The sequence below is a fragment of the Lolium rigidum genome, chromosome 6 (assembly GCF_022539505.1).
Source record: "Lolium rigidum isolate FL_2022 chromosome 6, APGP_CSIRO_Lrig_0.1, whole genome shotgun sequence".
Lineage (NCBI taxonomy): Eukaryota > Viridiplantae > Streptophyta > Magnoliopsida > Poales > Poaceae > Lolium > Lolium rigidum.
In genome coordinates this window covers 239,047,268-239,063,137 of record NC_061513.1, presented here as the reverse complement: position 1 = coordinate 239,063,137, position 15,870 = coordinate 239,047,268, and the positions used below count along the sequence as shown (strand labels likewise).

At 44.8% G+C, this 15,870-nt stretch overlaps 2 protein-coding genes across 2 annotated transcripts; one reads left to right on the top strand and one right to left on the bottom strand.

Annotated features, from left to right (window-relative positions):
* Positions 1-5,411: 5,411 nt before the first annotated feature.
* Positions 5,412-8,832, top strand: LOC124662073 (dnaJ homolog subfamily B member 1-like). The gene is made up of 3 exons (XM_047199962.1): positions 5,412-5,813; positions 6,569-7,029; positions 8,214-8,832. The coding sequence occupies exons 1-3, from the start codon at positions 5,649-5,651 to the stop codon at positions 8,650-8,652; spliced, it is 1,065 nt and encodes a 354-aa protein (XP_047055918.1). The 5' UTR covers positions 5,412-5,648; the 3' UTR covers positions 8,653-8,832.
* A 1,669-nt stretch (positions 8,833-10,501) lies between these two features.
* On the bottom strand, positions 10,502-14,450 carry LOC124665308 (triose phosphate/phosphate translocator TPT, chloroplastic-like). The gene is made up of 12 exons (XM_047202723.1): positions 14,173-14,450; positions 13,744-13,812; positions 13,575-13,640; positions 13,377-13,455; positions 12,702-12,822; positions 12,508-12,603; positions 12,112-12,224; positions 11,934-12,011; positions 11,730-11,846; positions 11,369-11,468; positions 11,160-11,260; positions 10,502-10,745 (listed from the first exon to the last, which is right to left on the bottom strand). Exons 1-12 carry the CDS (start codon positions 14,433-14,435, stop codon positions 10,731-10,733), a joined length of 1,218 nt encoding a protein of 405 aa, XP_047058679.1. The 5' UTR covers positions 14,436-14,450; the 3' UTR covers positions 10,502-10,730.
* Between the last annotated feature and the right edge of the window lie 1,420 nt (positions 14,451-15,870).

Below are 15,870 nucleotides of genomic sequence, written 5' to 3'. Positions count from 1 at the left end.
TAATACTAATACTTTTAGAAACAAATCTAATAAATAGGTTGTTCAGTGCAATTTCCGGCACAATTTTTTACACACATAATTCCAACATATACACTGCATGATTTTATGCTACACACCACTAATCTGCTAGACTTACTCGATTTTATTACTTTATATACGCCGATAATTCATAACCACTTGCCTTTCCTACAATCGAAATGTCATGGGCGCGGCGTGCGCCGCGCCAATGCCTCCTAGTATAAAAATACAGTAGGAGCAATAGCATAGCATATCACCACTTTTATTACAGAGAGTAGCCACCATGCATCTGCCACCATATAGAATGCAATAGAAGCAGTTGCATAGCCCGTTTTATTTCCAGAGAATGAACCATAGCATTTTATTTCCAGAGAATGAACCATAGAATTTTATAACCAGAGAATGAACCATAGCATTTTATTTCCAGTGAATGAACCATTTCATTTATAACCAGAGTGCCCATTTTATTTGTATATTCTCTACTTTCCAGAGAACCATGTACAACATATACACATATATAGTGAGCAGAAATCATTTATAACCAGAGAATGCCCATTTTATTTCTATATGCTCTACTTTCCAGAGAACCATGTACACCATTTATTTCTAGAGAATGCCCTTTTATTTCTGCTTCATTTCATCATTTCATTACAGTGAGCATGAGCAACCAGTGAGCATTAGCAAAGCAGCAACATGGACTATAATTTTATTTTGAATTTAAAAATAATGAAACTAAATCAAGAGAACTATACTTTTGCAAGCAGAGCAGCAACAGCACAGGAGCAACATGCACCAGCAATAGCAGAGCAGTAGCATGGACTATACTTTTATTTTGAATTTGAAAACAATGAACTAAATCAAGAGAACTATACTTTTGCAACCAGAGCATCAACATCACAGTAGTAGCATGCACCAGCAATAGCAGAGTAGCAGCATGGACTGCCACCAAAATTTAAATCCTAATGAAGCACCTACTGCCACCAAAATTTATTCTTACTTTGGTTTAAATCAACTACTGCCACCAAAAGAACTCCACCTAATGAAGCAGCAGGAGTAACCAGTAGCTACTTTATTCAACCAGTAGGAGTAGCATTTTCATTTTCATTCAAACCAGAGTGCAAACAAATCCTACTGCTAACAAACCAAATTGCTAACAAATCCTACTGCAACTAAATCAACCTAGCACTAAGTAAACCTTGTCTTAAAGAAACAACTTTATGTATAAGATGTGGCTGCATATGAAGCACCAGTAAGATGTAGTCTGGTGTTTCATTGACATTCAACATTAAAAGGATACAGGAAAGCCTCCAAGAAATTCTCTCACTCAATACTCTAAGTTGAGTGTAAAATTTGTGTCCTCTCTAGTATTTAGTTGACACTACATATGAACTTGCACAGATATTTGGGACAGGGGCTAGAGACTCATTTTAGTGGTCAAAGAAGTTCAGCTCCTGATAATCTAGTTGATATGAACATTGAAAAAGGTAGATTGGCTCTGAGTTCTAACAAAACAAATATAACTCGTGAATTTGTGATGATATTCATCTATGCCTAAGACCAGAAAAGGTTTAGAACATGCTGGAAGTAGACAATTCTATCCAAAGTTCCAGACCAAAAGATACAACATATGTGAAACATGAGTAGAATTAGGTGCTAGGACTTTGGAGAGGTAATACATCAACCCATTTTCATTTTGTACCTTGCTTCACTATTTGCATCTCCATGTTCCTCGATGACCGCAATGTAGACAACCTTAGAAGACCAAACCAAGCATAAACTTGACCAATACCAAAGGTTTTAAGCACGACCACCATATCAGTATATGGAACCTCGATAAGGTATCTATATAAACCGTTGTTTGTATTCTTATGAAGTAATGTGGTTGTTCAAATTAAACAAGAAAACATGTGAGCAAAGAGAAGAAGAAATGTCTTATCATTTTTTTTAGATCTTTCTAAGAGATCATTTTATAGCCAAGATAAGCGAAATCTTTTGCTAGTTCTCTTTATTTCAACTCGGCAATTATGGCATTGCTAAGATAGCTTCTAAAGCGGACGCTGCTTTAGCTTTTTTTTTTTTGTTGAGAGAAGCAGACGCTGCTTTAGATAAACCTTTGTGAGCTTTATATATCACTAGCACAAATGCCCGTGCGTTGCACCGGGTACGAATAAGAAATAATTTTTTAATTAATGGCATCTAGCGAGCAGGCCGGGATAGAGCCAAATCATGACTCGTTGGGGATAGGGGCTCAGCCACCGGATGACCCAGATCTCAGGAAGTGGGGGATCTGGGGCTGGTCATCTTTACCCACCGTCGCTCCCGAATCAACCACAAAAAGCACTGCGCGAGAAGAGGATCCCATAGAAGCCTCTGTCGATGCAAAGAAGGAACGGGCGGCAGGCGGCGGATTCGCCGGTTCGTTGGCGGTGTGCGGCAAGGGTCTTTGTGGACGAGCGCCGGAAGTAGGGGAGGGGAGTTGTGGCTGTCGAGAAGGAACGGGGGGGGGGGGGGGGGGAGGATTCCGCTCGGAGGATGAACTGGTATGGTGACAATTTAATGTATTATGCGATTTGGTGAGAGGGCAAAACTGTCCAAAAAAAAATATTGGACGAAAATTTTGGCAGCATGCGTTGCACCGGAACGCATCGGAAGACAGAAATACTTAACGCTACAGCAAACCATCAATCAAACTCTCCAGCATACCATCACGTTGACCACCTCCTTATCGCTATCGTTAAGCGTGGTCATGTTTTCTCTTATTATATTCACGACAAACATAATCTATATCTATACTATTACTCCAATCAAATTTGAACTAAAGCCCAATAATTATTATGGATCGGAGAGAGTACTTATAAATAGTAAAACGTGGATTGTTTCTTGTCGGCCAGTTACCCACCATGCTACCGGTTAAGGAAAGTAACATTTCATATATATTAGAGGCGAACCCTCTTCTTCATTCACTCTCAGGCACGACCTTGCAGTCCCCTCCCGTCCAAGGGAAGGTACCTTTGCATATATGGCAGCATTTTTTAGTATGGTATTTTCATAATTTTCATGTCCAAAGACACATTAAGATGCTTTTTTTCTGAAAACTTGACATGAATTGAGAGAATCAAACTAAAGTGGAAAACAATTAATTCAGAAACCTATGTAAACAACCTTGCTAGCTAGTGTTTTGAGTAGGTTCGTGATGATTCTCACGGTCGGTGGAACTCAAGGCTCAGTTGCTATCAACCATGGAGTATATCTTACTGCTTCAAATTCGGACTATTCGATATAACTTCAAGATATGCAGTACTCATCTATCAAAAAAAGTGAAATTGCGGCAATAAGTCATTTGTTTCACACATCCAGCTTTTAACATGAAGCAAAATAAGGAGGAACTATATTTCTTAAGAAGTGGCAATCTTGCATATTATCAAACCAACCTGACAGCGAAACAGTGATGTTAAATTCAGACAAGCATGTACATATATTTCAGTTTATATCAAACATATGCACATTCAAAGCGTGAAAATTATTCTTCTTTTCCCAAATGTGTGGCGGTCAAAAGATGCATTTGTATGTGGCCTACTGGATGGAGCACATAAGCAGTGAGCACAAATTAATTCATTGAAGGCAAACACTATATTACCTTTCTATAAAAATCCAAAAAAAAATCAAGAGTTTGTCATCTAGTAGAGGCACTACCCCTCTAAAATTATCAATTGGCTGGGTTTTTAGTCCTGCCTTCTCCCGTCTGCAGCAATGTAGTGCAATCATCTCAAAATAGTTAAATAAGCTGCCGTGGAGAAGCACTCCAGAAACTCATTATACATTCAAACAAAAGTTACAGAGATCCTGATGAAGAAATTTTGATGAAGTGGAACTGACCGGCGCAACACCTGGATTCAGTCTCAGATAGAACTGAACGACCGAGGAAAAAAGAATAGAACAAATAGATCAAAAGTTTAGAACAGACTGAGGAATCTGATTTGCGAAGGAGCGAGTCAACACTCAACAACTAATCACACGTAGAAGCAGATGGCGCACTCAACGGCGCGGCCGTCCTCATCGGCATCGTAGAAGTACGGCTGTCGCACCGGAGCCGATGAGTCGATGCAAGTTGCCGTCCATGTCGCTGTTCGAGACAGGCGCCCGTTACAGTAGGTTGTCCCGGTAGCTGTTCTTGATGATCGTCGGACACGCGCTCCGACGTGCGGCTGGAACCCACTGCCTCTTCCACCACCATCGCCAAGAGCGGCTCGCCATGCCACCCTGAAGCGGTCTCACACTCCTTGATAACGTCCAACCGCGTCTCCCCTCTCCCGTGCTACCACTATTGTGTCAATGGCCAGGAATCGTGTCGCCGTGGCCTTTTCGGCTTGTCCTCCTGGACGCTGTCCCGTGGCTTATGTTTTTGAAGCATCGCTATAGCCTGCAGAGGTCAGGACGCGCAGGGTCTGCGGGAACTCTTGGAGGCAGCGGTGGGAAGATCTGGCCAGGCTGCTTGGTGGTGGCGACCTGGCGCCTTCGGCTGCTAGCTGGGTGGCATGAGGATCGATTCCTGTACCTCCAACCGATTGAACTTTTTCGGAAAATTGATCAAATCATGCGTAGGTTCAGGCCGCGGGATTGATTTGATCTCCGGCGAGCTCGCTGCGGTGACGTGGGACCTAGTAGTGATGGCGTCGATTTTCTAGCTATGGCGGTGAGGACGACGGCCCTGGTCTTCCGTCACAGCCTCACAGGCCCCAGCGCTGCGCCACATTGGACCTCCGCCGCTTCTGCCTTGCTGGCTGTCGGGAGATCACGGAGGCCGTGATCGATCTGCACCAGAGCCCAGCACCATGGGGGCTGATTTATTTCCGTGCGGGAAGGGAGAGTCCCTGCGGGAGGGGGGAGGGCGACCGAGTTCGGCTTTGACACGGCAGGTCGGAAGGCGAACAAAAATTTATCACCGACGACGGACGAAACCAAGCAGGGAAGGACAGCGGAACCATACGGACCAAACCGTGGAAACGCTTCTCCCTTTATTATTAGGTATAGAAACCAACTGGTACCATGGCAATGTGAAGTATTATGTGATTTGGTGGGAGGGCAAAACGGTCTAAAAAAAGCGTTGACGAAACTTTTTGGCAGAAACCTTAGCTCCTTTATTATTAGGTATAGATTGAACTCCGTCTATTCATCGCAGATAATGGGAACCGGGCCTATACTGGGCCAACAATTTAACCTCGTACGAATCCATGGAAAGATGACGTGACATGTCCGACCGGACGGGCTGCGCCGCAGAGCCCAAACCGGGACCAAACCCAACACCAGCAGCACCTGGTGTCCGTGAGTACACGTATCCCATCCAAGCCCTTCTGGAACCTTCTACGCCTCCCTAATTTCCTATCAACACCCTCCGACCCGAGGCAAAGCCGCCTTTCCCGTCACAAGCACCAAACTGAAACTGAACCGGAGACCGAGGCCACCACCCACGGGCTGGTGACAAGAGCGAGCGGGCCGACCTTTTCCGGCGAGGAACCGAGAAGGCCGGCAAGATTCGAGGGGGCGGGGGAGCCAAGCGGAGACCGCCGGAGTCGTCGTCCACGCGGCCCACCCGCCGCCGCAAGGACTCGCCCGCCGAGGCGCCCAAGGAGATGGGGGTCGACTACTACAAGGTCCTCGGCGTCGACCGCGGCGCCAGCGACGACGACCTCAAGAAGGCATACCGGAAGCTCGCCATGCGCTGGCACCCGGACAAGAACCCCACCAACAAGAAGGACGCGGAGGCAAAGTTCAAGCAGATCTCCGAGGCATACGAGGTTGTTCCTTCTTTCTCGATCTCATCCCTCTACCCAAGATTACTTCTTTTTTTCTTCTTCTTCCGCCTGGATCGTCGCCTGCCGATTAGGGAAATCATCCAGATTGTCTATTCTATCCGTACACAAAACGTGAATCGAAGATAACAACCCTAGATAACAAGTCTCCTCTGTAGGCGATCAATTCAGATCGATGTATTGGCGTTGCCATTGTGTGCGCTGGTAGGAAGCGGTTCCGTTTAAGGGCCAGTTTTTTACATGATATTTGTATGCTATTTTGTTGTGCTTGTAGGTCTTACTGCATCAAGGCAAATGATTTGGCATGTTTAGAAAAATTGAAGCTTTAAACTGGAAAATGTTTAGAACTGCATCGCAAATCCTTTGGTTATATCGTTGGATGTTACTGTGTCGTTTAGGGGCATAACTAATGTGTAGGAGGGGTGATTTGCATCCTTGTTTGGAGTTCACAATTTAGGAGTAATGTCAAGCAGGAAGCAGAAACAACTGCCTGAAGCTGGAAGGAACTTCTCTGTTGATGCAAACTCTAATCCACTTCTTTGTTACGATTTTAGTCGCAAGGATTCACACACTTGAAAATCTTAATCTATAGTTGCTATTATCTGGTAGAGAAATTTTGAAACGTTATTTTTAGTCCAGACCTTGAGCGAGATCAACTTCCTGTGTTTGTTAAATACTCTTTATCCAGTAATTTATTATAAATGTACACTGATGCTATGCGTTACCTCATGACCTTTCAGGTCCTTAGCGATTCCCAGAAACGCACAGTATATGACCAGCTTGGTGAAGAAGGGTTGAAGGGACAGCCTCCCCCAGGCGCGGGAGGTCCTAGTGCATCTCCCTTCTACCCTGGCGGTGGCCATTCCACCTCATTCCACTTCAATCCGAGGAGTGCAGATGATATATTTGCCGAGTTCTTCGGATTTTCTGGGCCATTCTCAAGCATGGGTGGTATGGGTGGCATGGGTGGCATGTCAGGTGGCACTGGCGGCATGAGAGGGGACCCTAGATCCTACGGGTCAATGTTTGGCAATGAGTTCCTCTCCTCGCAATTTGGTGCGCAGAGTTCTGCAAGTAATATGCCGCGCCCATCACACAAGCCTGCATCCATTGAGAACCGGCTGCCAGTTACCCTTGCTGATTTGTACAAGGGTGTAGCCAAAAAGATGAAAATATCAAGAGAGGTCATAGAGGCCACCGGGTAAGCTTCCTCTATATTCCAGTTACTTTTCAGCTTGGCACGTTAGCTATGAGAAATTGCAGGGTGTAAGCTCCCCTATAGGCTATAGGGATTTAAATGAATTCTCCTTTTCTGAATTAGCTGCATTACAATCTTTTATTTGGAGCAAAAATTGTTTTTCTTTTATGGCCTTGTGTGCCCATTATTGCTGCAAGGACATAACTTGTTTTCCACAGAACTATTAGAAATAGCTATGTTAATTCATAGTCGTCAACTAACTAGGCAAGATGTCTATTTTAGGTATACATAGTGATGCATTTTAATTGCTTAGCACTTGGCTTTATACTTCCATGACAGGGTTGAGAACTTGAGATTGTCCAGAGCCAGAGATTATATGGTATTTTTAGTTTTTTGTAACGCAGGGATGATACCTGGCTATTATTAACCACGGAAGTCCTGTGTGTTAATCATCTTGTTTCCTTGCCAAGCATCTCTTTATATTGTAAATAATGTAACAAGAGCTACACACGTGCTCTTGTTATAATCCGACTCGGATTCGAGTATCTCATTGTCAGAATCCGACTCGGATTCGAGTATCCGATTCGGAGAAAATTTTGGACACACCAAATAACACCCGGTTTCAGACACGTTGCCATCTCATATTTCCTTTTTAATGGTAGCTTTCATCTTTCCGTAATGATTACCTTCCAATTTTGTCCAGTTGTTCTGCTTTGCTAATGGGAATGTTGGAAACATTCTAAAAATAGATATACTCTCTCCATCTAAAAATAGGTCTCACTTTTGTCTAGATACGGATGTATCTAGATGCATTTTAGTTAGAGATACATCCGTATCTAGATAAAGTTGAGACACCTATTTTTAGACGGAGGAAGTACAACTCATATTTGCATATCTATTTCAGTCTGACTTTCAGAACAAGTCGTTGTTGGTGCGGGATTGGTCATCTCGTTAACTGTTTTAGTTAGCTTGTGTGCGGCCTATTTTAGGGACAGTGTATGATATTTGCATTTTATGACATAGTCCCTCAATGATTTGATTCATCTGCATCTGCTGTGGTACCTGATATTATGCTGTGACAAAAATAGATTGTTATTTCTTGTGAGCCTTTTTCTTTCCAAGACCATGCTCTCTTTGCAAACTTCTTATACTGGGTGCCTGCTTTCTAATTTTACTTATCTTTACAGGAGAGTCTCACAAGTAGAAGAAATTCTGACTATAGATGTAAAGCCTGGTTGGAAGAAGGGGACAAAGATCACCTTTCCTGAGAAGGGAAATGAAGCTCCAAACATGATACCTGCTGATATTGTTTTCATCATTGAAGAGAAGCCCCATGACGTTTTCACTAGGGAAGGAAATGATCTCGTCGTGACAGAGAAGATCTCTTTGGTTGAAGCACTGACTGGATATACTGTGCGTGTTGCTACGCTTGATGGGCGTATTCTGTCTGTACCCGTTAGCTCAGTGATCCATCCTAGCTATGAAGAGGTGATCCCTGGAGAGGGCATGCCAATACCCAAGGAGCCGAATAAGAAGGGAAACCTGCGGGTTAAGTTCAGTATCAAGTTCCCTTCCAGGCTAACGTCTGACCAAAAGGCTGGGATCAAAAGGCTTTTGGGTTCTTAGATTTAAATGGCATTCTATAGACTAGCAGAAGTGGTTGTGAATATTGCCACCGTGTGGCTAGGTAGATTCTGTTTGCCTGAAGAGGCCAATGAGCGGAATTGGTTAAATGAGGGTATCCCGTAACATGCCTGTAAAAATTATATTGATATGTTGTTGTTTTTATCTCCATAATTTGCTTGAGTCTTTTTACATATGCAGCCAGGATGATTGCTGGCAACAAACCCCATGTAGGTTTGAGGTTAGAGATTTTGCACCGTGTCTGTGTATGGGAATTTTTGCTTTTGTTCAAAATCAGTTATATTGGAACTATTATCCTGTACGAATAGCACATGAACTAGATCAATTTTGAGCTAGAATGTTAGAGCATCTCCAGTCGCGTCCCCCAAAGGGATTTGGGGCGCGCCGGACAAAAAAAGCGTTCCAGCCGCGTCCCCCAAAGCCCTTTTTTGTCCGGCGCGCCCCCATTCGGTGTCCGGCGCCCCGAGCCCGTCCCCGTCCCACAGGGGACGCACCGGGGACGCCGGACACAGCGAAAAGCGAGGCGGGGAGTGGCGGGGCCGACCCGTCAGCGGCTCGGACGCTCAACCGCCACATACGTAGCGACGGTGCAGTTGACAGGAAGCGGAACCGTCGCATTGGCAACCGCGTCGACGACGCGCCAACCCCGCCGGAATGGAGCGCCGACTCCTCGGAAGAGCAACCGCTGCTCTCTTCGACTTCGCGCCGCCGTTCATCCGCGCTCAATAAGACCCGTACGTACGCCGTACGCACGCCACCATTCATCCAAGCCTTCATCCGACACCTCCGGCGACGATGAGCTACATCTCCCGGCCTCCCGTCCGACACCTCCGGCGAGGGAAAGCCTGCCGGCTGGCGCCATTGGTGGGAGAGAGCCGGGACGCCGAGCAGCGGCGACGATTCCCCGCCGCCAGTTGACCGCGAGGAGGAATGGCTGGGCCGGGAGGAGGAGGAAGAAGAGAGCGAGGCCGCGGCGGCGGCGGTGGCCCGTGCGAAGGCGAAGGCGGCCAAGGCGAAGGCTTCCAAGGCGAAGGCCGCCAAGGCCAAGGCCAAGGCCAAGGCCAAGGCGAAGGCGAAGGCCAAGGCGCAGCCGACGAGCACCGGCGACGACGACGCGTCGAGCGCCGACACCGCCTCTTCGGAAGAGGTGACGAGCAGGAAGCGCCACCGCGATGACGACGACGAGGCGGGGCCATCGGCGAAGAAGAAGAAGTAGATAGTTTATATGTATTTAATTATATTTTTTCGAAGTTTTATATATAATTTGTTTATGTTCAACCGATTTGAATATTATTAAATAGTTTCTTTCTAGCTAAAAAAAATACTTTTAATGTTTGGGGGCGGCGTTTGGGGGACGCGGCTGGGGAGCGACGTCCCCCAAACGCGGCACGAACGAAACACGTCCCCCAAACGCTCGATCCGGCGCGGTTTGGGGGACGGTTTGGGGGACGCGGCTGGAGATGCTCTTAGGGAATGGGCAATGTCTACATTGTCAGTGACTCAGTGTCATGGTTGCTAGTATTGGAGCCCATGTTACGATGGCACAGACAGAAGTTTCCAGAAGCTTAGAGTAACATTGCCCTATCTTCAGCTAATCATTAACTCTTGTTAGGATGGCTCGGACGAATGTTTCCAGAAGCTTAGAGTAGCTTTGGCTAATCATTTTCCGACGTATTAGACCTGTTGCCACATTATGCGCACATATGGCCTACCGACTAAGGGTTCACAGCAGAAAGGAGACTGGTTGATTTCTTTCATCCAACGTCCACAACAGAAGAACCAAAAAGAAGAATATAGATGCTCGGATATCACACACACACAACAAAAAGCCTTTACAAGTACGAGCGTTTATTCCTGCACATTTGAGCTCTCTCGGTGACAATATGAAGGATACCATCTGCATTGTTGCTGCTCAACCTTAGACCGGGAACAGTTGCGCAGATAAAAACAAAAACAAAAACAAAATAACGAAGAGGAGACTCTACGGTTCTCCTCCATGTCTCCAATGCACAGTGCAAGTCGAGCACCAGAACCATCCGACCATATTCACAGCAACCACATCAAGCGCTCTTCGCCTGCAAGATTGAAGCAAGATAATGAGATGACATTATAACACTGGCCGTGAATCATAGAAAATGTAATATTAGAAATCCAAGTTTATTTTCTCTATAATTATGGTTAGCATTGACCATAACAATCCTGGTATTGAATGGTTCTTGTCTTGCCATTACTTCTACTTTTCAAATGTCTGGCTTTTTGACTTCTGAGGAATTTCGCTACTGAGGAGCAATTTGTAATACTATGCATATTGCTTGTAAAGAATTGTTATCGTTAGCAAGTACTACGGAGTAGGTAATCTTGCTTGGGTAACCGAAAACAAAAATCATTGCTATCGTGCAAACCATATTCCAGTTGGAAACTAGTCATAGCAGTTCTGCTTTACATGTACTCAGATTAGGAGACATTGTAATAATTGATTGAAAGCTTACCCTTTTCTCCTCCTCAATCTTAGCCTTGATGTATGAGTAGGTGGCAACACCAGCTATTGCAACGACCGTCCCGATACCAGTCTGTGTGGTAATTTTGTTGCCTGTTGAACATAAGATTTAGCCGGTGTTAAGGTAGGCACAGCAGTGTCCAAAAACTGACAAGGGAACAAATACTATTCACTCATAAACAACAGGAATATTTTACTTACCAAAGATGATGATCGAGAAACCAATGACGAACACCCTTTTCAACACATTACCGACAGCATGCGTCAGAGGGGCCACCCGCTCCAATGTGTTTGTAGCAAGCTGCCATGGCATAATGCATTAGCCATGTTATAGATTATAATAGATGGAAGGTAGGTTGTCCATCAAAAAATGGACGCACCCATTTGGCAACATCATCATTAATTACTGCTTAATGTTGATATGAATATTGCATAAGAAGGAAATATTCTACAGCTACTAGTGCTATCAAAGTATGGCATAATGACATGAGAAAGCTTAAATGCTACACCTATTATGCCAAAAAGAGCACACGTACAGTTTGCATGGTATCAAAATGGTTACCTGGTTGTAGAGATGGTAGAACAGTCCGACCAGGAAAAGGTCTGAAACAAATTTTGTCATTCCTACTTTTGCAATTGCATCATTTAATCCATACTGCATAAGTTGGGGTCCTTCAATCTGCAAGGTAGATCATGGGAAAAACAATCATAAGCATAATGCACAAATATTTTCCTTTTTTATGTGGGCTGAATTTATCACACTTACAATAATTGCTGGTGGTATGCAGACGATAAGAGCAATTATTGAGATGTAAGCATACACGTTGGTGCTATCCATGTCGGTCTGCAAAAACAAGTAAAAATAGTAAAAACAGAAAGTTCAGAAGCACGAGTTGAGGCAGAAAATATCGAATGAGCAGTAAAAGATATGATGTGGCACAAACCATGGCTTTCTTGGAATAAATGCTTCGGTAAGTGAAGGAGATGTTAGAGATCATGGCATTGATGAAACCCTTCCAGTTAAATGAAAGTTCGGTGAGGGATGCCATTGAAACACCTGGTAATTCAAGTAGTTAAATAGGTTGAAGAGGAAAATGGCATGGCCACGGTACTAGTGAGATCAAAGAAGCTAGAAATACTAAGTAGCATGTGTTATCAAGTGAAAAATGACAGCAATAACTGGGACAAAATGAACCTCATATGGCAAGGAAATATTATTAGTTTTTTAGACGAAGTTATTATTAGTTTTCAATCACTGTATCACACATTTCTTTCTTGTTGTTTATACTATCTACTCTTTAACTAGCAAACTGATAATAAAACACTTAGTTGAGAATTACCAAGCACAACGGGGGCAAGAGATAACCAGAGAGACAAGGGAACTGTCTGCCCAAGGACAAACTGGGTAGCAGCTGCATTGAAGAAGGGCTCCAAAGCTGCATTGCAATTATGTGACACAGAAAAGAATCAGCTTATATAACACAAAAAAAGAGCAACAGAACTCCACAATGAAATGTGCAGATGAAAGAGTCACCTTTAATAGTGTGGGCAAATGAGACTGCAACTGTAGCAAAGGACACGTTGCTTGTGACATGACCAAGAGCATGGCACAAAGCCACAGGGAAGAGCAGCTTCAGGAGCGTAGAATTGATAGGCTACAGAAAACAGCAGGTTTTTTTTGTGTCAATTTGTTGCTAGTTTCCTCGTAAAAAACACGACATTGGATAAAACGCAGTGATGATTTGTGATGCACTATTCTCTTATATTACGATAGAAGAGGAATGTCATTCTTTTGTAAACAGAAACTTTTGTAATGTATGAAAAGATGAAGGGTGTAAATCAAGTTCAGTTTGAGCCATACAAACAACAGAAGATCTGCATTATGGTTTAAATAAAGGATATGTACCATATACTTAACACCTGCAAGCACCCGTACTTCATTACACCCTCCACAAACCAGAAAGTGTGAGATTTTTTGCATTTTATCTAGATAGAGTATTAAACATGGCAGTGACAGATGTTCCATCAGTTGAACCTATTTAAACTGAAAATTACAGGAGGCCTATCAGTCGAACAGTACGTATAAAGCTTACGAAACCTTGTTCCTACAGCCTAAGTTTCATAATTCATCTCAACTGAACACCATTTTGACTGTCATGTGAATTTTCAAATAGTAAAACACAACACTGGGGCAGGTAGCACAAATTACCGCACGCTTTGGGAGACCGACGGCCCAGCTGATGAGGCAGTACACGACACCCACGAGCAGATGTATCACTGACACGAAGCTGTAAGCAAAGATTCTTCATATAAGTTGCAGCTCGAGCACAAAAACTGAAAGCAAAGATTCTTCAGCTCGCCGAGTTCACTGTTTGATAGCAATGTGAAGCATCCAAGACACACTTACTATGGGTAGGGGAAGTAGTTGTAGATCTTCTTGTTGAGGATGTTGAAGATGACGTTGAGGAAGTACCTGCAGAAGCACTTGCACCAGAATGCAGCATTAGCTGAAGAAATCACTGAAACTGTACTTGACTTCGACGTGTAGGCCAAGCGGCGAGGCAGCGAAAACGTACCACATGAAGAAGAAGAATCCGGTGGTGATTGCAGGGTACTTCTCCAGGAGCCCCACTGACTTCGTGTCCCTGTTACCAGAGATCGCAGTCAGAAATGAGAACTTATATTTATGAAAAGCACAGCACTGCTGTCCAGTCTACTGTACTCTCCGATATCAGATAGGCTACCAAATCAGTTTTATACAGATTTCATCGATGGAGCCCCACTGAACAGCGATCAGTGTGGCTGCAGGTGGGACCAGTTTTTTGAAGTGCCTGCAATGAGCGAGTGCCTAGTGGGGCAACGTGTGAAGCAGCGCGAATGCAAGTGATTTTTTTATGCGAGCCGCGCGTGGGGGCGGGCGAGGAAACCAACGGGCGCGTCTAAACAAGGGAACGGCCGGCCAGAGGGTTCTAGAAGCTTCCAAAAGAATCAGCAGCAGCACTCACCCGGCGGGGGCGGGGTCGGAGGAGGAGGCGGCGGGCGGGCGGAGCGGCAGCCTCTTGGAGGGCTGGGACGGGAGCAGGCCGGCGGGGAGGAGGAGGTTGGGGCGGAGCTGGCGGCCCCAGACGAGCTGGCCGCCGTCGTGCACGGCGCCGGCGCGCGCGGCGGCCGGCAGCGGCGAGGCGACGGCCGGGCCGCGGCGGAGGCGGAGCAGGCCCGCGACGCCGGCGGCGGCGCCGCCGGCGGAGAGCGTCCCGAGCGCCGGCATTGCTGCAGCAGCCTGGGAAGCTTGGAAGCTGGATGCAAAGTGGAGGATCGGGGTGGGTGGTTTTGGATAAGTTTATGGGTGGGAGCGGGCGGGATTTGGGTGGCGGAGACGCGCGCGGGGAGGATACAGGATAGGCCGTGGTGGTGATAGAGGTCGGCCGGGCGTCGCCGTCCACGGACCGCTGCGAGAAGGAAATTTGTTTGGACTGAAATGGTAAGCTGGCGATATTTTTGTGTGGGGGAGTTCGATGCGGATGCTTGTGGAGAGATGCTTGGGAAGTAGCGGCCAGCGTCGAAACAATGTTTTGGAGAAGACCCCAAAGCATTCTTTTCTTTTTCATGTTATAGAAAAAATAGTAGAGCAGGATCATGGAATTGACTTTCACTAAGTTTTCAACGAAATGATTTTGGTGCACACAAATAATTACCTTTTGGTCAAAGTATTTCAGTAATTTCAGCAGTACCCATGGATCCAAAACATATCCAAAATATTATTCAAAATTTTGATGAATTTCGACAGAAAACTTCACTCCTTTGGCTAAATTTCCATGATTTCAGTAGGAGCCAAACAAAAAGAGAATCCTGAAACTGAAATTCGAAACCATGAGCATGATAATAACGATGATTTTCGATCGTTGCAGAGGATTCGCTTGCTCGAAAACTAGCAAACATTTTGCTGACAAATTGTGGGTTTGTGACTTGGTGTGCTTAGAGCCTCTTGACATACAGCATCACAACTAGTGTGTGTATTATTTACTAGGAGGAGAGAATGCACATTGTTGAAGGTTAGTTGGTGTTTTTTTCTTAAAGAGAGCATGCCTCTGCATCAGAACGATGCGCACATGCATATTTGTATTGCATAGTTTTCAAAAGGTTTGTGTTATGGATCCTATAATATACTGCATTGTGGGATCGTTCACTTGCTTTGATGTTATGCATGCCTCGATCAAAATGAAAATGTTTTTAGGATAAACGGTACGATTGTAAGTAAAAGGAAATTATTCAAACAAATAAATCCAAGAATATGTGTAAACCCATAAGAAAGTTAGATCGGTGTAATGCACCGTCAGAGGCGACGATCTTTTTTTCTCGAGAAAAGTGGGACCATTTCTTGTGCATTTTTGTAAATTAAGCGGGGATGTTGCAATTTCATAAATTATGCAGAGTTTAAGAAACAAGAATGAATCCAACGGCAACATCAGGTTACATCCACAGATTACTCGCGGTACATGAGGCTCTGAAGATGTTCGGTGCCTGCAAAAACCCATGCCCTCCCTTCTTATTTTTAACTTTGTCAATCATATTGTCCACTTCTCCACGTTATTGTTGTCGAAAATCCATGGTTCTTGATCCTTTTGTTATTACCAATTGATGAGAGTATCAACGATGTCCACTAAGCCTAGACTGAGGACACAAGGTTTTATATGCCTGGCTAC

Bases quoted from the DNA above. Each gene is read 5' to 3' on its own strand.
- LOC124662073 (XM_047199962.1), top strand. From the start codon at position 5,649: ATGGGGGTCGACTACTACAAGGTCCTCGGCGTCGACCGCGGCGCCAGC. The intron at 5,814-6,568 runs GTTGTTCCTTCT...ATGACCTTTCAG, and splicing joins AGATCTCCGAGGCATACGAG to GTCCTTAGCGATTCCCAGAA. The intron at 7,030-8,213 runs GTAAGCTTCCTC...TTATCTTTACAG, and splicing joins GAGGTCATAGAGGCCACCGG to GAGAGTCTCACAAGTAGAAG.
- LOC124665308 (XM_047202723.1), bottom strand. From the start codon at position 14,435: ATGCCGGCGCTCGGGACGCTCTCCGCCGGCGGCGCCGCCGCCGGCGTC. The intron at 13,456-13,574 runs GTAAGTGTGTCT...CTTTGCTTACAG, and splicing joins AACTACTTCCCCTACCCATA to CTTCGTGTCAGTGATACATC. The intron at 11,261-11,368 runs GTAAGTAAAATA...TATGTTCAACAG, and splicing joins TTTCTCGATCATCATCTTTG to GCAACAAAATTACCACACAG.